Genomic DNA, 18,577 nt, shown 5'->3' with positions numbered 1-18,577 from the left:
GGCCCGCCGAACGTGTACAAATATTATTATTAAATTAAATTTTACCTTTCTCCTGTAATGCCCCCATTTCCCCATTAGATGGTGCACTTTGACCGGGAGTTACGACATGTTTTTGTATTTTTCATGTTGGTGCAATTTGTTAAATTGCCTTGCAAATAAATGCTTTGCTACCTGTTAAAGGCCAAATCCTTTCATGTTATTATTTTTACATGACATTTATATTAGTTCACACAAACACTCCATCCATCTGTTCCTGGCCCGGCCCCTCTGTCAAATTTTAGAACCCATTGTGGCCCGCGAGTCAAAAAATTTGCCCACCCCTGTTCTAAAACCCTTAAACCCCAAATTGTCTAAACCCATAAACCTGTAAAACCATAACCCTTTAAACCCCTCACCTTATAAGCCTCTAATCCCCGAAACCTCTAAACCCATAACCTTCTCAAACTCGTAACCTTGTAAACCAAAACACCGAGCAATCAAAACCCATAAACCCCCTAAACCTCTAAACACCGACAGTAACTCTAAACCCTTAACCCTCTAAACCCATAACCTTCTAAACTCTACCAAATAAAGACCTCAACCCCTTCACCATTAAAACCCTATCTGTCTAAACTCCTCACCCTTTGAAATCCTAACCCAAATACCCCGAAAACCCCAACCCTCTAAACCCCTCACCCTCTAATCCCCTAACCCTCTACACCCTTAACCCACTAAAACCCTAACCCTCAAAACCCCTAATACGCTCAAACCCTAAACATCATAACCCTTAAAACCCCCCAAACCTCTAAACTGCTTACCCCCTAACAACCCCAAAACCTCTAAACCCCTAAGCCCATAACCTTATAAACTCCTAACCCTCTAAACCACTAACCCTTTAACAATCAAACCCCATAAACCCTCTAAACACCTAATTCTCTAAACCGAGAACCCTTTAAAACCATAACCTTCTAAACTGTAACCCTCTAAAACTCAACCCTCAAAACCTCTTTACCCTTAAAACCATAACGGTCTAAACCCATCACGCTCTAAAATCCTAACCCATAAACCCCCAAACCTCTAACCTACTGAACCCCTAACCTAAACCCTTAAACACAAAATCTTTAAACCCAAAACCCTCTAAATCCTAACCCTCTTAACCCCTCTACCCTTAAAACCATAACCCTCTGAACCCCTAACTCTTTAAACCCCTATACCCCTAATAGCCTAATCCTCTAAACACCTAACCCTTTAAACCCCTTTACCCTTAAAACCCTAACCCTCTAAACCCCTAACTCTAGAATCCCCTAAACCCCTAACACTCTCAACCCCTAAACCCTATAACCCTCGAAATACCTAAACATATAAACCCCTTATCCCCAAAATACCCCAAAACCTCTAAACCCATAACTTTATAAACCCCTAACCCTCTAAACCCCTAGTCCTTTGTGTAGTGTGTGGTGGGTGTCACGGGGTTGGTGGGTGCAGGGTGTGTGTGGTGGGTGGTGGGTATCACAGGGGGGTGTATGTGTGGAGTGTGCATGTGGTGGGTGTGGTGATAGTGGTCGTGGTTCACAACGATCCATGACCACCACCTCTACTGTGTGGTGGACCGGCCACCACACAGCAGCGCGCGTCGGAGGAGTGAACGGATGGTTCTCCCTATGCGGGCCAGGCCCCCTCGCTTCCTCTTCTCCTCCTGCATCACCATCGCCTGATCCTCTTTCCTTGTCATCTCCTTCTCCTCCACCACTATCTCCTGCACCACCATCTCCTCCTCCTGCTCCTTCTTCATCTCCACCTCCTCTGTCTCCCCCTCCATCTCCTCTTCGTCCTGCACCACCAGCTCCTCCATCAAGGTCTCCTCCTCCTGCACCACCAGCTCCTCCACCAGACTCTCCTCCTGCACCACCAGCTCCTCCACCAGGGTCTCCTCCCCCTCCTGCACCACCAGCTCCTCCACCAGTGTCTCCTCCTGCACCACCAGCTCCTCCACCAGGGTGTCCTCCTCCTCCTGCACCACCAGCTCCTCCACAAGGGTCTCCTCCTCCTGCACCACCAGCTCCTCCACAAGGGTCTCCTCCTCCTGCACCACCAGCTCCTCCACTAGGGTCTCCTCCTCCTCCTGCACCACCAGCTCCTCCACCAGGGTCTCCTCTTCCACCACAAACGTCAGCATCCATTTAGAGGCCAGGGCAAGCGCGGAGGATGGGGGCAGCGCCGGCTCCGCTCTGTAAAGAGATGCGCACGACACCGTTCCAACTTCCTGCTACAGCAGAGATCACAGCCCCCCCACCATCGTCCGCGTACGGACTAACTGTGTGCAGAGATAGATTAACCAGGCTAATAACGATGCTGCAATAATGCAGCATACCTTTGCCCATCGTGGGTCTGGTTACAGAATGGGCATTAGTCTTACGATATCACAAAGGATGAAGGGCTACATGGCAAAGATATGGCTGTCTCATTATTTGTCCTCACCCAGGAACCAATTATAAAAATACATCCGTATATAACCGAATGTATACGTGGGGTTTGAACTGTACATGTGTTCGTTTGCAGGCGGCAGGGCTGGAACTCATTCAAAGAGGGACCTGGGTTTGATTCCCATACTTGGGCCACTTTCTCCGTGTGGAATGTGGAGTGTGTTCTACCCCCTCCCCCCCCCCGTTTTGTCCTGCATTGGTTTCCAAAATCAGAATACATTATTTAGACTGGATGAAGAGGAATCCGATAAGCTATGAAGCTCTTCTTTCACAGATATGCAGTCGAGGCACACGGTCAGCAAGTTACAACAACAAACAAAAGGAGTGCAACGTGTAAAAATGTAAGCAAGTCACAAAAAATTGAGCACATAAGCACAAAGTACATAAAATTCTGCCAGATTTTCAACACTAAATGTAAACTTGGGCAAGGCAACAAAACATCAACAAAAACAGCCCCAGACCCCTCCAAGACAATACACAGTCCCTCAATAAAATTGTACATTAAAATGTAACTTTCATTCCTTTGGGTTTGGCATTTTCCTCCACGTAACTGAACCCTGACACACGCCACGCAACCAGTGTTGGATGGACATCCTCGCCAGTGTTAGAAATTGAACCTCCAAATCATTCAATCGGGATCGCATAGCAGCAGTAGCAAAAGCAAATTTGTTCTGTACTGCAAACAACTTGGCAGGACTCTACTGAAAAAGAGTCTTGAGACTGAGTGAGGCTCATGCTGGCTAAATAAGGGTAGTAGTAATAAATATAAATACATTAACAGGAGCAGAGCCGTCCCCCGGGTACGGTGTACTGGGGAAACCGCCCCAGGCACCGTGCTTTTGGCGGCCCTGTGCTTCGATGTCACGGTGTCAGACGTCAAATGTCTTTTTAACACGTAGGCTTTCGCACCAGATTGGCTCACAAATGATGACATCACATTCACATTTATCACTATTTACGACCGAAACAGGAGTATTTCTCCACAATTCTGGCCGTCACCTTATGAGGCTGGTTGCAATCCCCGGCAAAATGTCGAAATCGAATAGTAAATGTGGTGGGTTTACTTTCCAACACTGGTGTGCTGATCTAGTAACTAATTGGCACATTTTGTTTACATGATACACCTTACTAATTGGCTGTGTTGGGTGGTGGTGAGTTTAACAACACATGTATATCTATGCGATCTAACCGAAAAAACCCCTGTATTGTTGCTAATACTTCCGATTTAATTGTGACTTGCCCCGGGCCCCACACCTCCCTATGGACTGCCTTGAACATTGGACAAGCAGCTCGTGGCTTACCGTCGCTCAGCAGCTCCAAAACACTGTACCCTGCCAGGAGCAGCAATGGTGGTGGCGGTGGCGTTGCTGGTGGTGCTGGTGGCCACGGTCCGGAGCCAGCTGTGACCCAGCGCCTGCGCTGGCGTCATACGACAATCCGGATCCCATCTGTTGAGAGACGCACGGGGGTCACACGCAGCGCACATGGTGAGAGAGGCGTGGTGAGAGGATTGACGTTCCTTCCCTTCTCCCACGAGGTCCAGGAATGCACGGCAGCAGCGGTAGTCTTGGTAGCAGCGTCAATCCTTCAATACGCAGTACTCTAAAAATGCCCTGAGCCTCACACTGCCGAGGAGCATCTTTAACGGACCTCCAAAGAGGGCGATCTTAACACCGGTGGTACTGGTCATCGGCAGGTTAACTCAGCTCCACATCTTCCTAGTTATCGGTGGAGAGCGATCGTTGATCACCTTGGTGGGGGAAATCCTCATGGGGAGGGGGGAGGGAGTGGGGGATGATTCTTACCGCAGGCAGGAGCTGACAAAGTCAACAAACTCCGGGTCGTGGCTTCTGAGTGCCCTCTGAAGTGACAAGCTCCCTGGCACCCTTCTCTTGACTGGGCAGAACATCATGCCCAAACGATCTGCAGGAGACATGCACAGCAGGAGAAACACACAGTCACCAACCACCACTTTGCCCACCTACCCACTCGCCCACGCCCCTATTTACCCACCCACTCACCCAAGGAATTGAAAATACAAAGAGACCCCCCCCCCCCCATGGCCACCCCCCCAAAAAAACTACAACAGCTCCAGGCCACACCCTAACACTGAATCCGGTCGGATGCTCGCCCCACCCTTCAACTCACCAAAGTAGTGCATTCCGTCAGGAGCTGCATCCATCATGCATTTTGGAGGCAACCCGAGGATCTGCACATGGTTGAGATAAAGGCAAAAGTCACCCATGTAGCCGCAGCAGACTGTAGGGGCAAGTGTTTTTAGTAGTGAGTAGAAACAGCAGCAGCAACAGTAGCGGCACCTGTTGAGGGCTAGGACTGTGGCACACACAGAGAGGGGATGGTTGGCCATATTGAAGCAGGTACACACGGCACCAGGTACTCATTTGAGGCTGATTTGTACTAGGGGATGCCCAGTACCGGTTCAGATAATCCTCACTGATGTTGGCCGTGAATTGGAATCAAACTCGCATTAGCAGGTTTGTAGCTGAGCACGCTAACCGCTACACCACTGCTCCCCCCACACGTACAAGACACACACGTGTACACACATAAAACATACGATGGCTGCCATTCGCCAGATCACCAAGTAGCCAATCGCCCCCCCTCTCCTGGCTCCCCCCCATAGCCTACAACTTCAAGAAAGGAGGGGGGAATCACGAGCGGGTGAACGCCCAGTTGGAAATACCTCCATGCAGCACGGGAGGTGGTCGTCGCAGCTGTCCGACTGGAATAAATTCCTGCCGGTCGCCAACTTCGCCACTGTGCAGCCCAGTGCCCACATGTCCACTGCACACGTTAATCTGTAGCCCAGCAATACCTCCGGAGAGAGGTATTGCAGGGTCCCACCCACATGCAGAGCTGCACAACAACAACAAATATATATGTAGGTGTGTGTGTATACTCACTGTGTCATGAACAGCATCGTTATCACACACTGTCACATGTACAGACACTAAGAGACTTGCACACACACACACACTGGAACACAGTCACACCCACAGGCAGAAACTCACACCCAGGTGAGGTTACTCACGTTGCCTTTTCACAAAAAAGCTGGTGCCAAAGTCCGTGACCCTGACGGTGCCGGTTACGGGATCCTTGAGTAGAACATTTTCCTAAAGGAAGAAAGGCAGAAGGAATTCACACTCGGAGGTTACGCCGATAGCATTCAGCCAGCAGTGGATCAATCACGTACCACGGTACAAGCTAAACAGGGGAACTAGGTGAGGCGTAGCGCCGTCATCAACCTTGAGTCCAGTGCAACATTCGCTGTTTTCTGACAGCTGCCACTGGGGGTGCCCCTTTCAAATGCGTCAAGATGAGCGATGTTAGTCGAGGCTCTATAGACAACTTATCCTAGTTGCTCAGCTGCCCGATAACGAGTTACGGACCAAAAACCACGCTCGAGGGCGCATGGATTTCGTGACGCCTTCCACCGCGCGTTTGTCTTGGGAAGTTTTCCATTCACAGCATGGAAGCTGACAACGGGCAGCTGTCAGTTCAAACGCGTGTTTGGCACGTTTTGAAAATCATTCTTTTCAGCTCCGGTTTGTGTTTCCCAAAGTTTGGGGCAACGCTGTGATCTACATTGCTAGTTTTATCTGTGGTGAGTCCCCCAATAGCGACACGACTCTACACGACAGTTTAATTCATACCAGATCATCACCAGAGGTAACGTGACCCTGCTTCCTTCCAGATAGACGGACAGAGCTAACACATCGACCCTGTGACCAACGTGGTTAGTTTTCTCTATGGACCGAGTCCCCAATAATGACACAACTCCGGAACAAAGTCACGCTGAATGCTGTGTCCACTCACTGGCTTGATGTCCGCATGGATGATGCTCCTGGCCTTGGTGTGGCAAAGGAACTTGAGGATGCCCCTGGTGTAAGTTTTCACCATCCCCATGTGCAATTTCCGGAACCCCGCTTCCGTAATCACATCATAGAGGCTCTCCCTGTGAAAGAGGCAGCAGCAGCAACAACAATGACAACAACGAAGCAGCGTCAGTGTCATACCCTGCAATACTGCGTGGATTCTGATAACGACAATATTAATATTATATTTGCACATTCACGACTAATATGATTCATAGCTCAGTGTGGGTTTAGGTCATCGGTTTGCTGATGAACCAAATCAGTTAGCACATCTGTCCACTTGCTTTCATTGGCTCTGTTTCCGGGTGGTGGAATTATCCATTAGGAGATACAAACTCCACGCAGAAAGGCGTCCGAGTTGAGAATCGAACTCAGGGATTTTCACCGAGGGGCACAAGCGTCACCACTGCGCTGCAGCCAACCTGCTGATCGAGTGGAGGCATGGCTATATAAAAGTGGGCAGGGCTGATTGAGAAAAGAGGAGTGGCCTCGTGCACCCGGGACACATGACAGCTCCACAGTACCGCAATGCGTGGGGCTTTGATCCCGACCGTGACGCATGTATATTTTGAGTTTGCATGTTCTACCCCTGGTCACGTGGATTTTTCTCCGGGTTCTCTGGTTTGTCCCTCCACATTTAGAAACTTGTGTTTAGAGTATTTGGCTGCTATACATTTCCACATAAGCCACTTTTTTTAGCTATAATTTGTAACCAGGCCGCTTGTGAAAAATAACTGATAGGGCAGTGGGCTTTACCTGTTAAATAAAAGTTTTAGTTTAGCTAATGTAGTTAACCACGCTATGGGGGGTGGGGGGGCGGTGGGAACACATGGTACGTACTTCAACAGCTCCAGGACAATGCAGTGGTGTCCTCTGAAGTCAAAATGGTTCAGGACTTTGATAACGTTGTACTCCTCATCACTGCCCTCGCCCTGAAGTTCCAGAGCCATCTGGAGCTCCTTTCTCTGAAATTTATCATCCTTGGAGCTGTGCAGAGAAAATCCACAAATGAATCATGACTTAGACTTGCTAAAGGAATGACCAGAAACAAATTCTATTCCGAATTAAATAAATAAATATGCGTTCCCCAAGTGTAATGGCATTGTGAGTTCCGATAGCGCGCTCATGGAAGGTTCCAGAAAGGATCGGGAAGAGGATCAAATAAGCAAGGGATAGAAGGGGGTTTGGGGTGTTGCCTGAACGTAGTGATTCCCTAATGTGTGAATTGAGCCGACTCCGAGCATGGCCCCAGCCACACTCAGGATTCCCAGAAGCTGAGCCAAACCACGGCTGAGCCACTCATGTATCTTTAACAGCAGCTGAGCGGCTCAAGCCTGAGCCAAACCACGGCTGAGCGAGAGCTGAGCCTGAGTTTTAGAGACTGAGCCACAGCTGAGTCGTGACTGAATGTGGCTCTCACAGAGCAAGGCATTATAACGTGGAATATCATGGGACCTCCTTTGCCAGTACCAAAATATCAGAATAGATTTTCCATTTTTTTCTGGCAACAAAACAGGTGTTAAGATGTTAAAACACCAAACTGAAACCTTTTACAAGGAATCATGTCTGCATTAACCATAATACTTGTGGTCAGAATGCAAACAAAAACATACTCTGATAATATATGCATTGTCTTTGAAACTGATTGGTCCACACCAGAGACAGCTTTCTTTTGAGCCTCGTCTCAAAAACGATGTTAGACCAGAGGACGCCAAAAGGCGTACAGCACAAAGACAAGCGTTATCAGAGTAATGAGAGCTCAGGGTGAACGGCTACATCATGGACCTTCTTTGGGAGTATATTTTGGTATTGGCAAAGGAGGTCCCATGATGTAGCTGCTATAACGCAGAACGCACACGTTATAACACGGAACACGCCCGTTATGACATGGGACAACCCCATTACAGCGTGGAACACGCCTTTTATAGCGTGGAACGTGCCCATGATAACATGGAAGGCTCCCGTTATAACACGGACCGCACCCATTATAATCCGGAATGCTTCTGTTCTAATGCAGGAAAGCGCCCATTATAACGTGGAATGTGCCCGCTATAAAATTGCAAAGCTGAGCGGTATGACACAGTAGGCGGAATGCGGAATGATCACGTGACGTGACAGCATGCCCTCCGTTATTGATCTCTTTACATCACTGTGTGCGTGTATTTTATCTTGCAAAACTTTATCGTTACATTATATATGGGGATATTATGTTTGCTTAATGTGCTTTCCCTTAATGCGGCACTTTTCAGGAATGCATCTACCGGGTTAAATGAAGACTTAATGTAATGTAAGAGTGAACTGATCCAGAACAGGGGGAGAACATACAAACTCCACACAGGAGGACACCCGAGTCAGGAGTCGAACCGGGGACCCTCTACGTGAGGCACGACTTGTCACCACCTCATCACACGGCCGCCCACAGCACTTGACGTAACAACAACGTCGTCCTTGTGACGACACCACTCTGAATTCTTACCTCAATGGTGATCTCAAGATCTTCACTGCCACCAGGGTGTTCATCTTGTGGTCAAGGCACCGGATCACCTGGCCTTGAGCTCCATCCCCAATCTTCTTCAGCACCTCATAGCGGTAGTGAAGGTGCTCATGGTGGACCTGCACAAAATTACACAAATTTAGACTGACTATATTTTGAAAATCACAACATGTGAGCATTATTTTACGAAATAATTGCTTTTATTAAGTATTTGGTTTTCTTAAATCTGTAATTGTGGAATGCTCTGATGTCTGCTGGCCGAGTCACCCTAAAAAAAGCTCTTTAGCTCAATGGGCTTAACTTGGGAAATAAACTTCTGATTGTGAAGTGTGTGGGAGAGTGCACGTGTGCTTTCTCTGGTTGGTTGCTGCTTAAATTGCAATGACAAGAAGCCACGAACCCCGCGACCGCTGCGCCCTGTGACCGCCCCCACGGCGGGGGCTTTGTGGCGAGTCTCACCGGAATGTAATGATGTTCGTGGTCGTCGTATCCATCGTTGTTGTGTCCCCGGGATCTGTTACGGAGCGCAAAGTACCATACTTCCTGTATGGCGACAAGCTCCAGCTTCTCCCGGTGGGTCATTTGTGGGCCAAAGAGAGCCAGGATTGCTGCAGGCAAGAGAATAACAACAGCTGTCGGTGATCTTTCATTTAAGCAGCACTGCCTCAAAAAGTCTCAAGATTCCTTTTCAGGAGGTTCCTGCAGATGCTTTACAGAGAATGGGGGCGACGCTGCTGCCATTACGTCTGCTGTGTGATCCCAATTTGAGGAATTTGCAGGGGATTTGGATGTTTTGGCCAATACCAGTTATGTCCGTATGTTAAACCGTGCTTCGGCAGCCCTGCTAATCAGAAGTGAGGGGGAAAGGCAACAAACTAACAAGTTCGCAAAAATTATTGATTTAAAAGTGCATCGCTCCAGTGGCTGCCTAATGTCGGAAGAGCATTCCAGATGACTGCAGAAGCACATCTGAAAGCGTGCCATGCAGTGATCATCTTTGTTCGATGTCCAGCTATATGCAGCTCTGAGGACATCTTAGGTTGCTTGGGTTTGAAAACGGGGTTAACGAATTAGATAAATATAACACAGGTATGCCAAGAAGGATTTTATGAAATAAGAATAGCTTTTACCATTTCTGGCACAAAAACAGGTGTTAATATGTTCAAACACCAAATAGATACCTTTTGCAAGGCATCAAGTCTGCATTTACCACACGTACTTGTTGAAAAATATGCAAACAAACATGCTCCGATAATATATGGGCATTGTCTTTGAAACTGACTGGCCCGCACCAGAGACAGCCTTCTTTATGACCTTGTCTCGTCGGTGTTAGACCAGAGAACGGCAAAATTCGAACGGTACATCAACCATGCAACATGGCCACCATGAAGTCCCCCATGCATCATGGTCACTGTGACGTCCCCCTTGAAACATGACCGTCGTGATGTCCCACCATTCAGCGTGGCCATCTTGACGTCACTCATTTCTATTCTTACCTTGTGGCGATTTGCTGTGGATGGAGCCGGTGCGCGCTGAGGACAGCGCACTCCACGTGGTGCAAGACTCGCCGTTACTCCGAGCCTCTCCAGCTCGGCTGATCTACACACACAAAAACAAAGGTCCACCACATGGGCTTGATTAAGATGTTGGAGCAAGTGCAGTGGGCGAGCACTGAGCCAGCATCTCTGACATCCTGGGCTCCACATTCAGGAGGGTCCTGCCGAGATGTTGCCAGTTCTCAGCGTTGGGATATTTGGCCAATATCAGTTGCCATGCTTGGATTTACAATGAAAGACGTGTGGATTTCGAGGTCACACGCAGGTCAATGGGATCGTTCAAACTGTTAAGAGGAGTGAGTGGGACTCGGGCCGGACGAGCCATGGCTAGGAGGGACAACAATGGCTCACGGTCAAGAATAATAACGGAGCGACAACCAAGGAACAGAACACATCAGAGAGGAGAGCCGCCAGAGAGATGGTGCGACGAAATCGGCGCTTGGCGGATTATTCCATCACAGGATGTGAGGGGTAGTAGGGTCTCAGGGAGGGAGGCGTTCATCCATCAGTGGATAGATAACAGCGCTGTAGATGCTCACGCGTAGACGGGCACGTACACCAACAGGATCTCGGAGAGACACTCTGATAGACCCGCACACACTTAGGCGGGCAAGGAGAAGCACACCCAGGTATACAGGTGACAGGTAGGCACACGCAGAGGGGAGAACACACGTCCACCCATACTTCACCACACGAGTCGAGGAGCCACATGTACCTCCATGGTAGCAACTTGCAGACGAGGGTGCTCAGAGCTCACGGTGTCTCTCGCGCGGTCCGGGTCTCTGCGTGGAGAGCGGCAGACAGAGGCAAGGGACACGCAGAGTTGAAGGGGCATGACACACCCACGTCTAAACCCACGTCACGTCACAATGCGGACTCTCATCAACACGGACTCACATCCTCACCAGTCACACAATACGAAAAATACAAAAAACAACAACTGCCATTCGCCACTAAGTAGCGGTGATGTGACCACGGCGCCTGTGCCAGGCCAGGTGCACTTTGAGACCACGTGAAGTGCCGAAGGCTCACTGACAGGCGGTCACAGGTCAGACCCAGGTGCCATGAGTTGTCTGACTGAGATGACTGTGCCAACTTGCTGCATTTTAGATGCCCGGCTCAAAGGTTGTTGTCGTGAGCGTTGCTCCTCTGTTCGGACACCACTACTAACACTACTCCTAACACCACCAACACCACCACTACGAACACCACCACTACGAACACCACCACTACGAACACCACTACTACGAACACCACTACTAACACCACAATTAACACCACGAACAAAGATCCCCCGTATAGCCTTAACAGACTGTTGGGGTAAGTGCTGTCCGCGAGCACCTATGAAGGCCGCCACGGCACACGAGGGGGTGGGTAGCCAACACCACGCCCGGCCGCCTTTGTCTCCCCAGTGGCAATGTTTGCACCTCGCACCAGATACTCATTTAAGGCTGAGTCAATCTAGGGTGAGGCCCAGGACCAGTTCAGATAATCGTCACCAATGTTGACTGTGAGCGGGAATCAAACCCAGGTCGCCAGGTTCTTAGCGCAGCGCGCTAACTGCTACACTACCCCACTAACACCATCACTAACACCACTACTAACACCACCACCAATAATACCACCAACACTAACACCACCACTAAGACCACCACGAACACCACTACCAGCACCAATAATACCACCATCACTAACACCACCACGACTAACACCAGCAACAAAAATTCCACCATCACTAACACCAACAACAACAATCGCCATTCGCCACTAAGTGGCGGTGATGTCACCACGACGCTTGTGCCAGGCCATGTGCACCTTGAGGCCACGTGAAGTGTCGAACGCCCGCCCGCTGGCAGGAGGTCACGGGGCAGACCCAGGTGCCACAGGTCGACTGAGTGAGATGACTGGCTGATGCACCACCTGTGCCCCTTACTGTGCCAACTTGCTGTGCTTTAGCCATCCGGCGCTCTGCTCGTTGTTGTGAGCGTCGTTCCTGCGCTCTCCGTTGTTGTTGGAGGGCGACTGCCTCCAACTGCCCAGTAGCGTCCTTCACGAGCCTCTTCCACAGAGGCCGATCTTGACACAGCTGGTACCAGTTATCGGCAAGTCCACTCAGCTCCACATCCTGCTGTACCACATCATTCTATCTCTTCTCTAGCCCGTGCTGCGTCCCTTCAGCCCCCTCGATCCGGCCAAATAAAAGCTGCTTGGGCATGCGGTGATTGGGCATGCGGGCTACATGGCCCAGCCAACGCAGCCTTGCCTGCCGGAGGAGCTCACTGATGAGGCTTTGTCCAGATCTTTCGAGGATTTGTGAGTTCCTCACACAATCCAGCCTGGTTAAACCCAGGATTGATCAGAGGCAGGCCAGCCTCAACGTTTCTAACCGGCAAAGATGTTCCATTAGGGGGGTCCACGTTTCACAAGCGTAGGGAAGGGAGGGAATGACTGTGGCTGAGAAGACCCGAAGCTTCGTGTGGAGCGACAGACCAGGTAGCTTCCACACAGCGTTACGCAACTGCTGAAAAGATAATGCCGCTCGACTGATTCGGAGTGAGACCTCTGCTGTTAAACCGGAGATGGTCATGAGCACACTGCCCAGGTATGGGAAACTTTCCACTCTCTCCACAACTGCCCCATTTACCGATTGGGAGTTGTGGAGGTGGAGTGCCCGATGGTACAAAATACTCAGGCAGGCGCTTCGTTTTGGTGGGGCTGATGGTAAGGCCCCACCTCTTAGTGGCACACTCCAGTTTTAGCAGCAGCGCCTCCAACTCCTCCTCTGAGTGAGCCGCAATTATCACGTCATCGGCATACATAACGTGGTTGACCAATAGGGAGCCATCCCTTGACGGCATCCGGGCATTGATCAGCCTCCCACTGTATCTGTACCAGATGGAAATTCCTCCGGTACAGCTACTGAAGGCCTCATGAACTACGTGGTCGAAATAGATGTTAAATAATGTTGGAGCCAGAGGACATCCCTGTCGCACCCCAAGGTGAACAGGGAATGGCTCCGACTCCCGGCAATGTAGTTTTACCCGGGTCCGCTCACCATAATGAAGGTCCTTAAAGATCGTGAGCAGCGGGTCAGGGACTCCGAAAGCACGAAGAACCCAGAGCCCAGGCCTACTGATGGTGTCATAGGCCTTTACCAGGCCAATAAAGCAGAGATGTAGGTCTTGTTGGAATTCCCTACACCTCTGCTTTAGCAAACGGACAGAAAATATGGCATCTGTGCAGGACCACCCTTTCCTGAAACCACATTGGGGCTCCGCAAGCCTCTCCTCAGCATGCCTGGTAAGGCAGTGTTGAATAATCCTTGCCAGGACCTTTCTCAGCACACTGAGGAGTGAGATGCCCCTGTAGTTGTTACAGTCTGTGCGGTCTCCCTTCTTAAAGATGGGGACCACCATGGCATCCAATCACCTCACTTACACCACCATCACTAATACCACCAACACCAACACCACCATCACTAACACCAGTAACACCACCACTATCACCACTACTAACAACCACAATCACTAACACCACCATCACTAACACAACTAACACCACCACCATCACGAGCACCCCCACCACTAATACCACCAACATTAACACCACCACTCCTCCCCCTGCCAGTATGGGACACCAAAGACAAAGATCCCCGTAGAGACTTAACAGGCTGTAGGGGCAAGTGCTGTTAGCCAGCAGTACGTATGAAGGCCGGCACGACACACGAGGGGGTTGGATTGCCAGCACCACGCCCGGCCGCCTTTGTCTCCCCAGTGGCGATCTTTACACACCACACCAGGTACTCATTCGAGGTTGAGTCGATCTAGGGGAGGCCCAGCACCGGTTCAGATAATCGTTACTGCTGTTGGCCTTTAGAGGGAATCCAACTTGGGGTCGCCGGGTTCATAGCGCGGCGCGCTGTCAGCTCTACGACCGTTCCACACACACACAGACTCACACAGAGACTCGCACACATACAGACTCACACACACAGAGACTCACACAGACTCTCACACACACATACAGACTCACACAGAGACTCACACACACACACACAGAGACTCACACAGAGACTCACACACACACAGAGACTCACACACACACACACACAGACACAGAGACTCACACACACACACAGAGACTCACACATACAGAGAGTCACACACACACACAGACTCACACATACAGAGAGTCACACAGAGAGTCACACACACAGAGACTCACACCGAGAGTCACACACACAGAGAGTCTCACACACACAGACTCACACAGAGAGACTCACACACACACAGACTCACACAGATAGACTCACACACACACAGAGAGTCACACACACACAGACTCATATAGAAAGCCTCACACACACACACAGACTCGCACAGAGAGACTCACACCACCACCGCCACCACTCACCCACAGCCCGGTTCCACTCCTGCTCTGGGGTCGGTCCGCGTCTCTCTAACGGCCAAACTGCCAGTCGGAAGCACGTGGCGCGAGACGCGGGGGTGGTCCAAGGTAACCACGCCCCCGTGACGTCAGAGCCATGAGCTCCTCCCCCTCACACCTGAGCTCCTCCCCCCCTGCCCCCCCTCGCGACCACGCCCCATGGTCCGCCATTTCCCTCCCCCTCGCTACCCCCCTGCCCCCCCTGCCCCTCCTCGTGACCCCCCTTCCCCCCCCGCCCCTCCACATTCGCAACCCCCCATGCCCCTTCACAACCCCCCATGCCCCCTCACAACCCCCCATGCCCCCTCACAACCCCCCATGCCCCCCCTTTTTCTCCACCTAACGAACCCCCTCTATGCTCCCCCTCACCCCCCCCCCCTTGCTCCCCCATGCCCCCCCTTGCGACCCGCCCCCTCACCCCCCATGCCCCGCCCCCCTCCCCCGCTGCTACTTCCGGTCAGGCAGGGGGCGAGTGGAGGCGGCGCGCGCTGTGGATTGTGGGTGGCGAGCGGCTGATTTGGATTCCCGCTCACGGCCACCGTCAGTGGCTCGCGAAAGCTTCTGAAGCTGCGGCTCGCTGGGCCTCCTCTACGTCGACTCAGCCTGAAGGTGAGAACCTCGCGCGGTGTGTCCACATCAGCAGTGGCGGCGGCGGCGGTGGGGGGAGACAGAGGAGGCGCCTGGCCCACAGCCGTCACGTTCTGCTGAGTTCACGGCGCTGCTTCAAGCAGAGCTCGGCCCTGCTGCTGCTGCTGTTGAGAGGCACTCCCAGAGGGCCGTGTGGCTGATGGGAATTATAGTTGTGGTTAAATTATAGTTGTGGTTACAGTTGTTGGTCGTGGTTATTGTTGTGTGGTTGTTATTGTGGTGGTTGTGCAGGTGGTGGCACACGAGTTAACCCATAGCACCAGGGTCTAGCCCTCTTGTACCTAGCCAGGCAGAGCAGTCAACCCACGGCACCTGAGTCTGGCCCGTGGCCTCCTCCTGCACTTAGCCTGGCACAGCCGTCAAACCTTGGCACCTGAGTTATTGTGGGGACATCACCGCCACGTAGTGGTGAATGGCGACTGTTGATGTGTGTGGGCTTGTGTGTGAGTATGATGGTGAATGCGTGAGTATCATGGTGAGTATCATGGTGAGTGTATCATGGTTAGTTAGTAATACTGAGTGTGAGTTTGACTAATTCTCCCTCTCGCTGTCTCGGCTTTCCCCCCTAACTACCTCGCCTGGTGTACAGGAGGTTGTGGGTTCGACCCCGACGCTGATGCCTGCTGTATATTTGGAGTTTGCGTGTCTCTGTCTCTCCCCGTGGTCGTGTGGACTTTTTCTCCGGGTCCTCCGGTTTTTCCCTCCACATTTAGAAACATTCGTTTAAAGTTTTGACTTAAAACTTTAGTGACTGTGATGATGAGCCACTTCGTTAAGCTATCATTGGTGCCAAGTCGCTTCTGAAAAAGAGATGTTTAGCTGAGTGGACCTTAGTCTAGTTTTCTCTCTCCTTCCCGAGCACAAGAACAAGCAGGAGCAGGGGTAGGAGCATTCTCCACTTAGTGGTGGTGACGACACCACGGCGCTTGTGCCAGGATATGTGCACCACAGATATCCATCACATAGAGACCCATAGAGTCATCACACATAGACCTATACACTCACCACGCACATACCCTCAGACTTGCACAGAGAACCATAGACTCACCACAGAGACCCATAGACTAATCAGACAGAGAACCACAGACTCAAACAGATCCACAGACTCGCACAGAGCCTTATAGACTCACCAAACAGAGACATAAACTCACCAGACAGATACCCATAGACTCAATCGTACCCATACTCACACAGAGACCCATAGACTCACCACAGAAACCCATAGACTCAGAGAGAGACCCATAGACTCACCATACAGACCCATAGAATCACCACATAGAGACCCATAGAGTCATACAAAAACGCATAGACTCACCACACAGAGAACCACCGAATCAAACAGACTCGCACAGAGCCCTATAGACTCATAAAACAGAGACACATAAACTCACCACACAGAGACCCACGGACTCTCACAGAAACCCATAGACTCACCACACACAGATCCATCGACTCACAGAGAGACCCAAGGGCTCGCGTGTGTGGTTATTTAGTTGAAGGTGGAGGGGGATTACCAGCCCCTTGCACCCATCCAGAACTCCCTGTTGCCACTGTGTGGCTGCGAGGCGACGTGAGGTTTACAGCTGGTCAGGTTTGGCGCCCCCCCCCCCCAAAATAGCATTTCTCACAACCACCACTGCGTTATCGACCGTCGCCATTCGCCAATAAGTGACAGTGACGTCACCACGGCGCCTGTGCCAGGCCAGGTGCACTTTGAAGCCACGTGAAGTGTCGAAGGCTCGCTGACCGGAGGTCCTGGAACAGACCCAGGTGCCATGGGTTGGCTGACTGAGATGACTGGCAGATGCACCACCTGTTCCCTGTACTGTGCCAAATTGCTGCATATTTATCATCCGGTGTTCCGCTCGTTGTTGTGAGCGTCACTCCTCTGTTGTTGGTGGAGGGCGACTGTCTCCAACTGCCCAGTAGAAGCGTCCTTCACGAGCCTCCCTCGCAGAGGCCGATCCCGACACCGCTGGTACCAGTCGTCGGCAAAGCCCACTCAGCTCCACATCCTCCCGTACCGCATCAGTCCACCTCCACTCCAGCCCATGGCGTGCCCGCCCATCTACTCTCAACCACTTACACCACATATTCGTTAACGATGCGCACCCTAATCTGCCACTACAGTTGTGTGCAGGGTGTTGTGATGTCACGTAGTTCGACGTTTCTCCTGGTCCCCCCCCTCCGTTATAACGCGCCGTATATCTATGGCCTCGTCGCATTGGCCTTCATGGACGAGTGGTGATGGTGAAAGATGATTCAGCGGTGGACACTGAATTACCGGGGCCCCATTTAACGTTCAGGTGACACGGGGCACGGTACGTGAAGAACCTCTTATCTGTCCTGTAAGCAGACTCCTCTGCGTGGGATATTTAACACCTCTTAATGCACAGACAACAGCCAACTCAGCCTTGCCTGCCGGAGGAGCTCGCTGATGATCGGACAGTGTCCAGATCTCTCAAGGATCTGTGAGCTACTCGCACACAAAGATCCCCCGTGTAGCCTTTAACAGACTGTTGGGGCAAGTGCTTTATAACATCATCAAAGGGGCGCTGCAATATGATGCAATCAAAATCACCGATCAGAGATTTTCCTATATATTGTCTTTGTTGATCGTGAATCGAGACTAATTGTATTGATTCCACTCAATCGATCTGGCAGCAAGCTCAAAATGTCCGATTTTATCTGCAATATTCTGCATTTCACAGATCATTCAAAGCAACGGTATTGATGCCCGATTTGTATGAGTGGGTGGGTGGCAGGGTGAGTGGGTTTGTGAGTGGGTGAGTGAGTGTGTGGGTGGCTTTAGTAGTTGAGCGGGTGGGTGAGTCAGATAATGAGGCACCGCAGTGGTGAGATGTTAACTCCCTCGCCCAGAATACAGGATGTAATCAATTCGATCCCGACCCTGAAGCTGTATATTTGGAGTTTTCATCTTCTTCCGTGGTCGCGTCGATTTTTTTGATTCCTTGGGGTTTGTTTTACACGTAGGCTTTCGCGACCAATATTATCCATAATAGAGGTTTTTTTTTGGGTTAGATCGCGTAAATATATAAATGTGTCGTTAAAACC

The 18,577-nt window shown here is 50.9% G+C and overlaps 1 protein-coding gene across 1 annotated transcript in view; it reads left to right on the top strand.

Moving 5' to 3' along the window:
* Positions 1-18,577, top strand: part of LOC142924054 (fructosamine-3-kinase-like) — a 62,290-nt gene that overhangs the window by 24,665 nt on the left and 19,048 nt on the right. Inside the window, exon 2 of the mRNA XM_076065501.1 lies at positions 15,316-15,463. Coding sequence (XP_075921616.1) covers positions 15,316-15,463 — 148 coding nt within the window. The remainder of the gene's footprint in view (positions 1-15,315; positions 15,464-18,577) is intronic.

Source organism: Petromyzon marinus, chromosome 8 (genome assembly GCF_048934315.1).
Source record: "Petromyzon marinus isolate PM22_M1 ecotype Great Lakes invasive population chromosome 8, UKy_Petmar_22M1.pri1.0, whole genome shotgun sequence".
NCBI lineage: Eukaryota > Metazoa > Chordata > Hyperoartia > Petromyzontiformes > Petromyzontidae > Petromyzon > Petromyzon marinus.
This window is presented reverse-complemented; position numbering and strand designations above follow the sequence as displayed.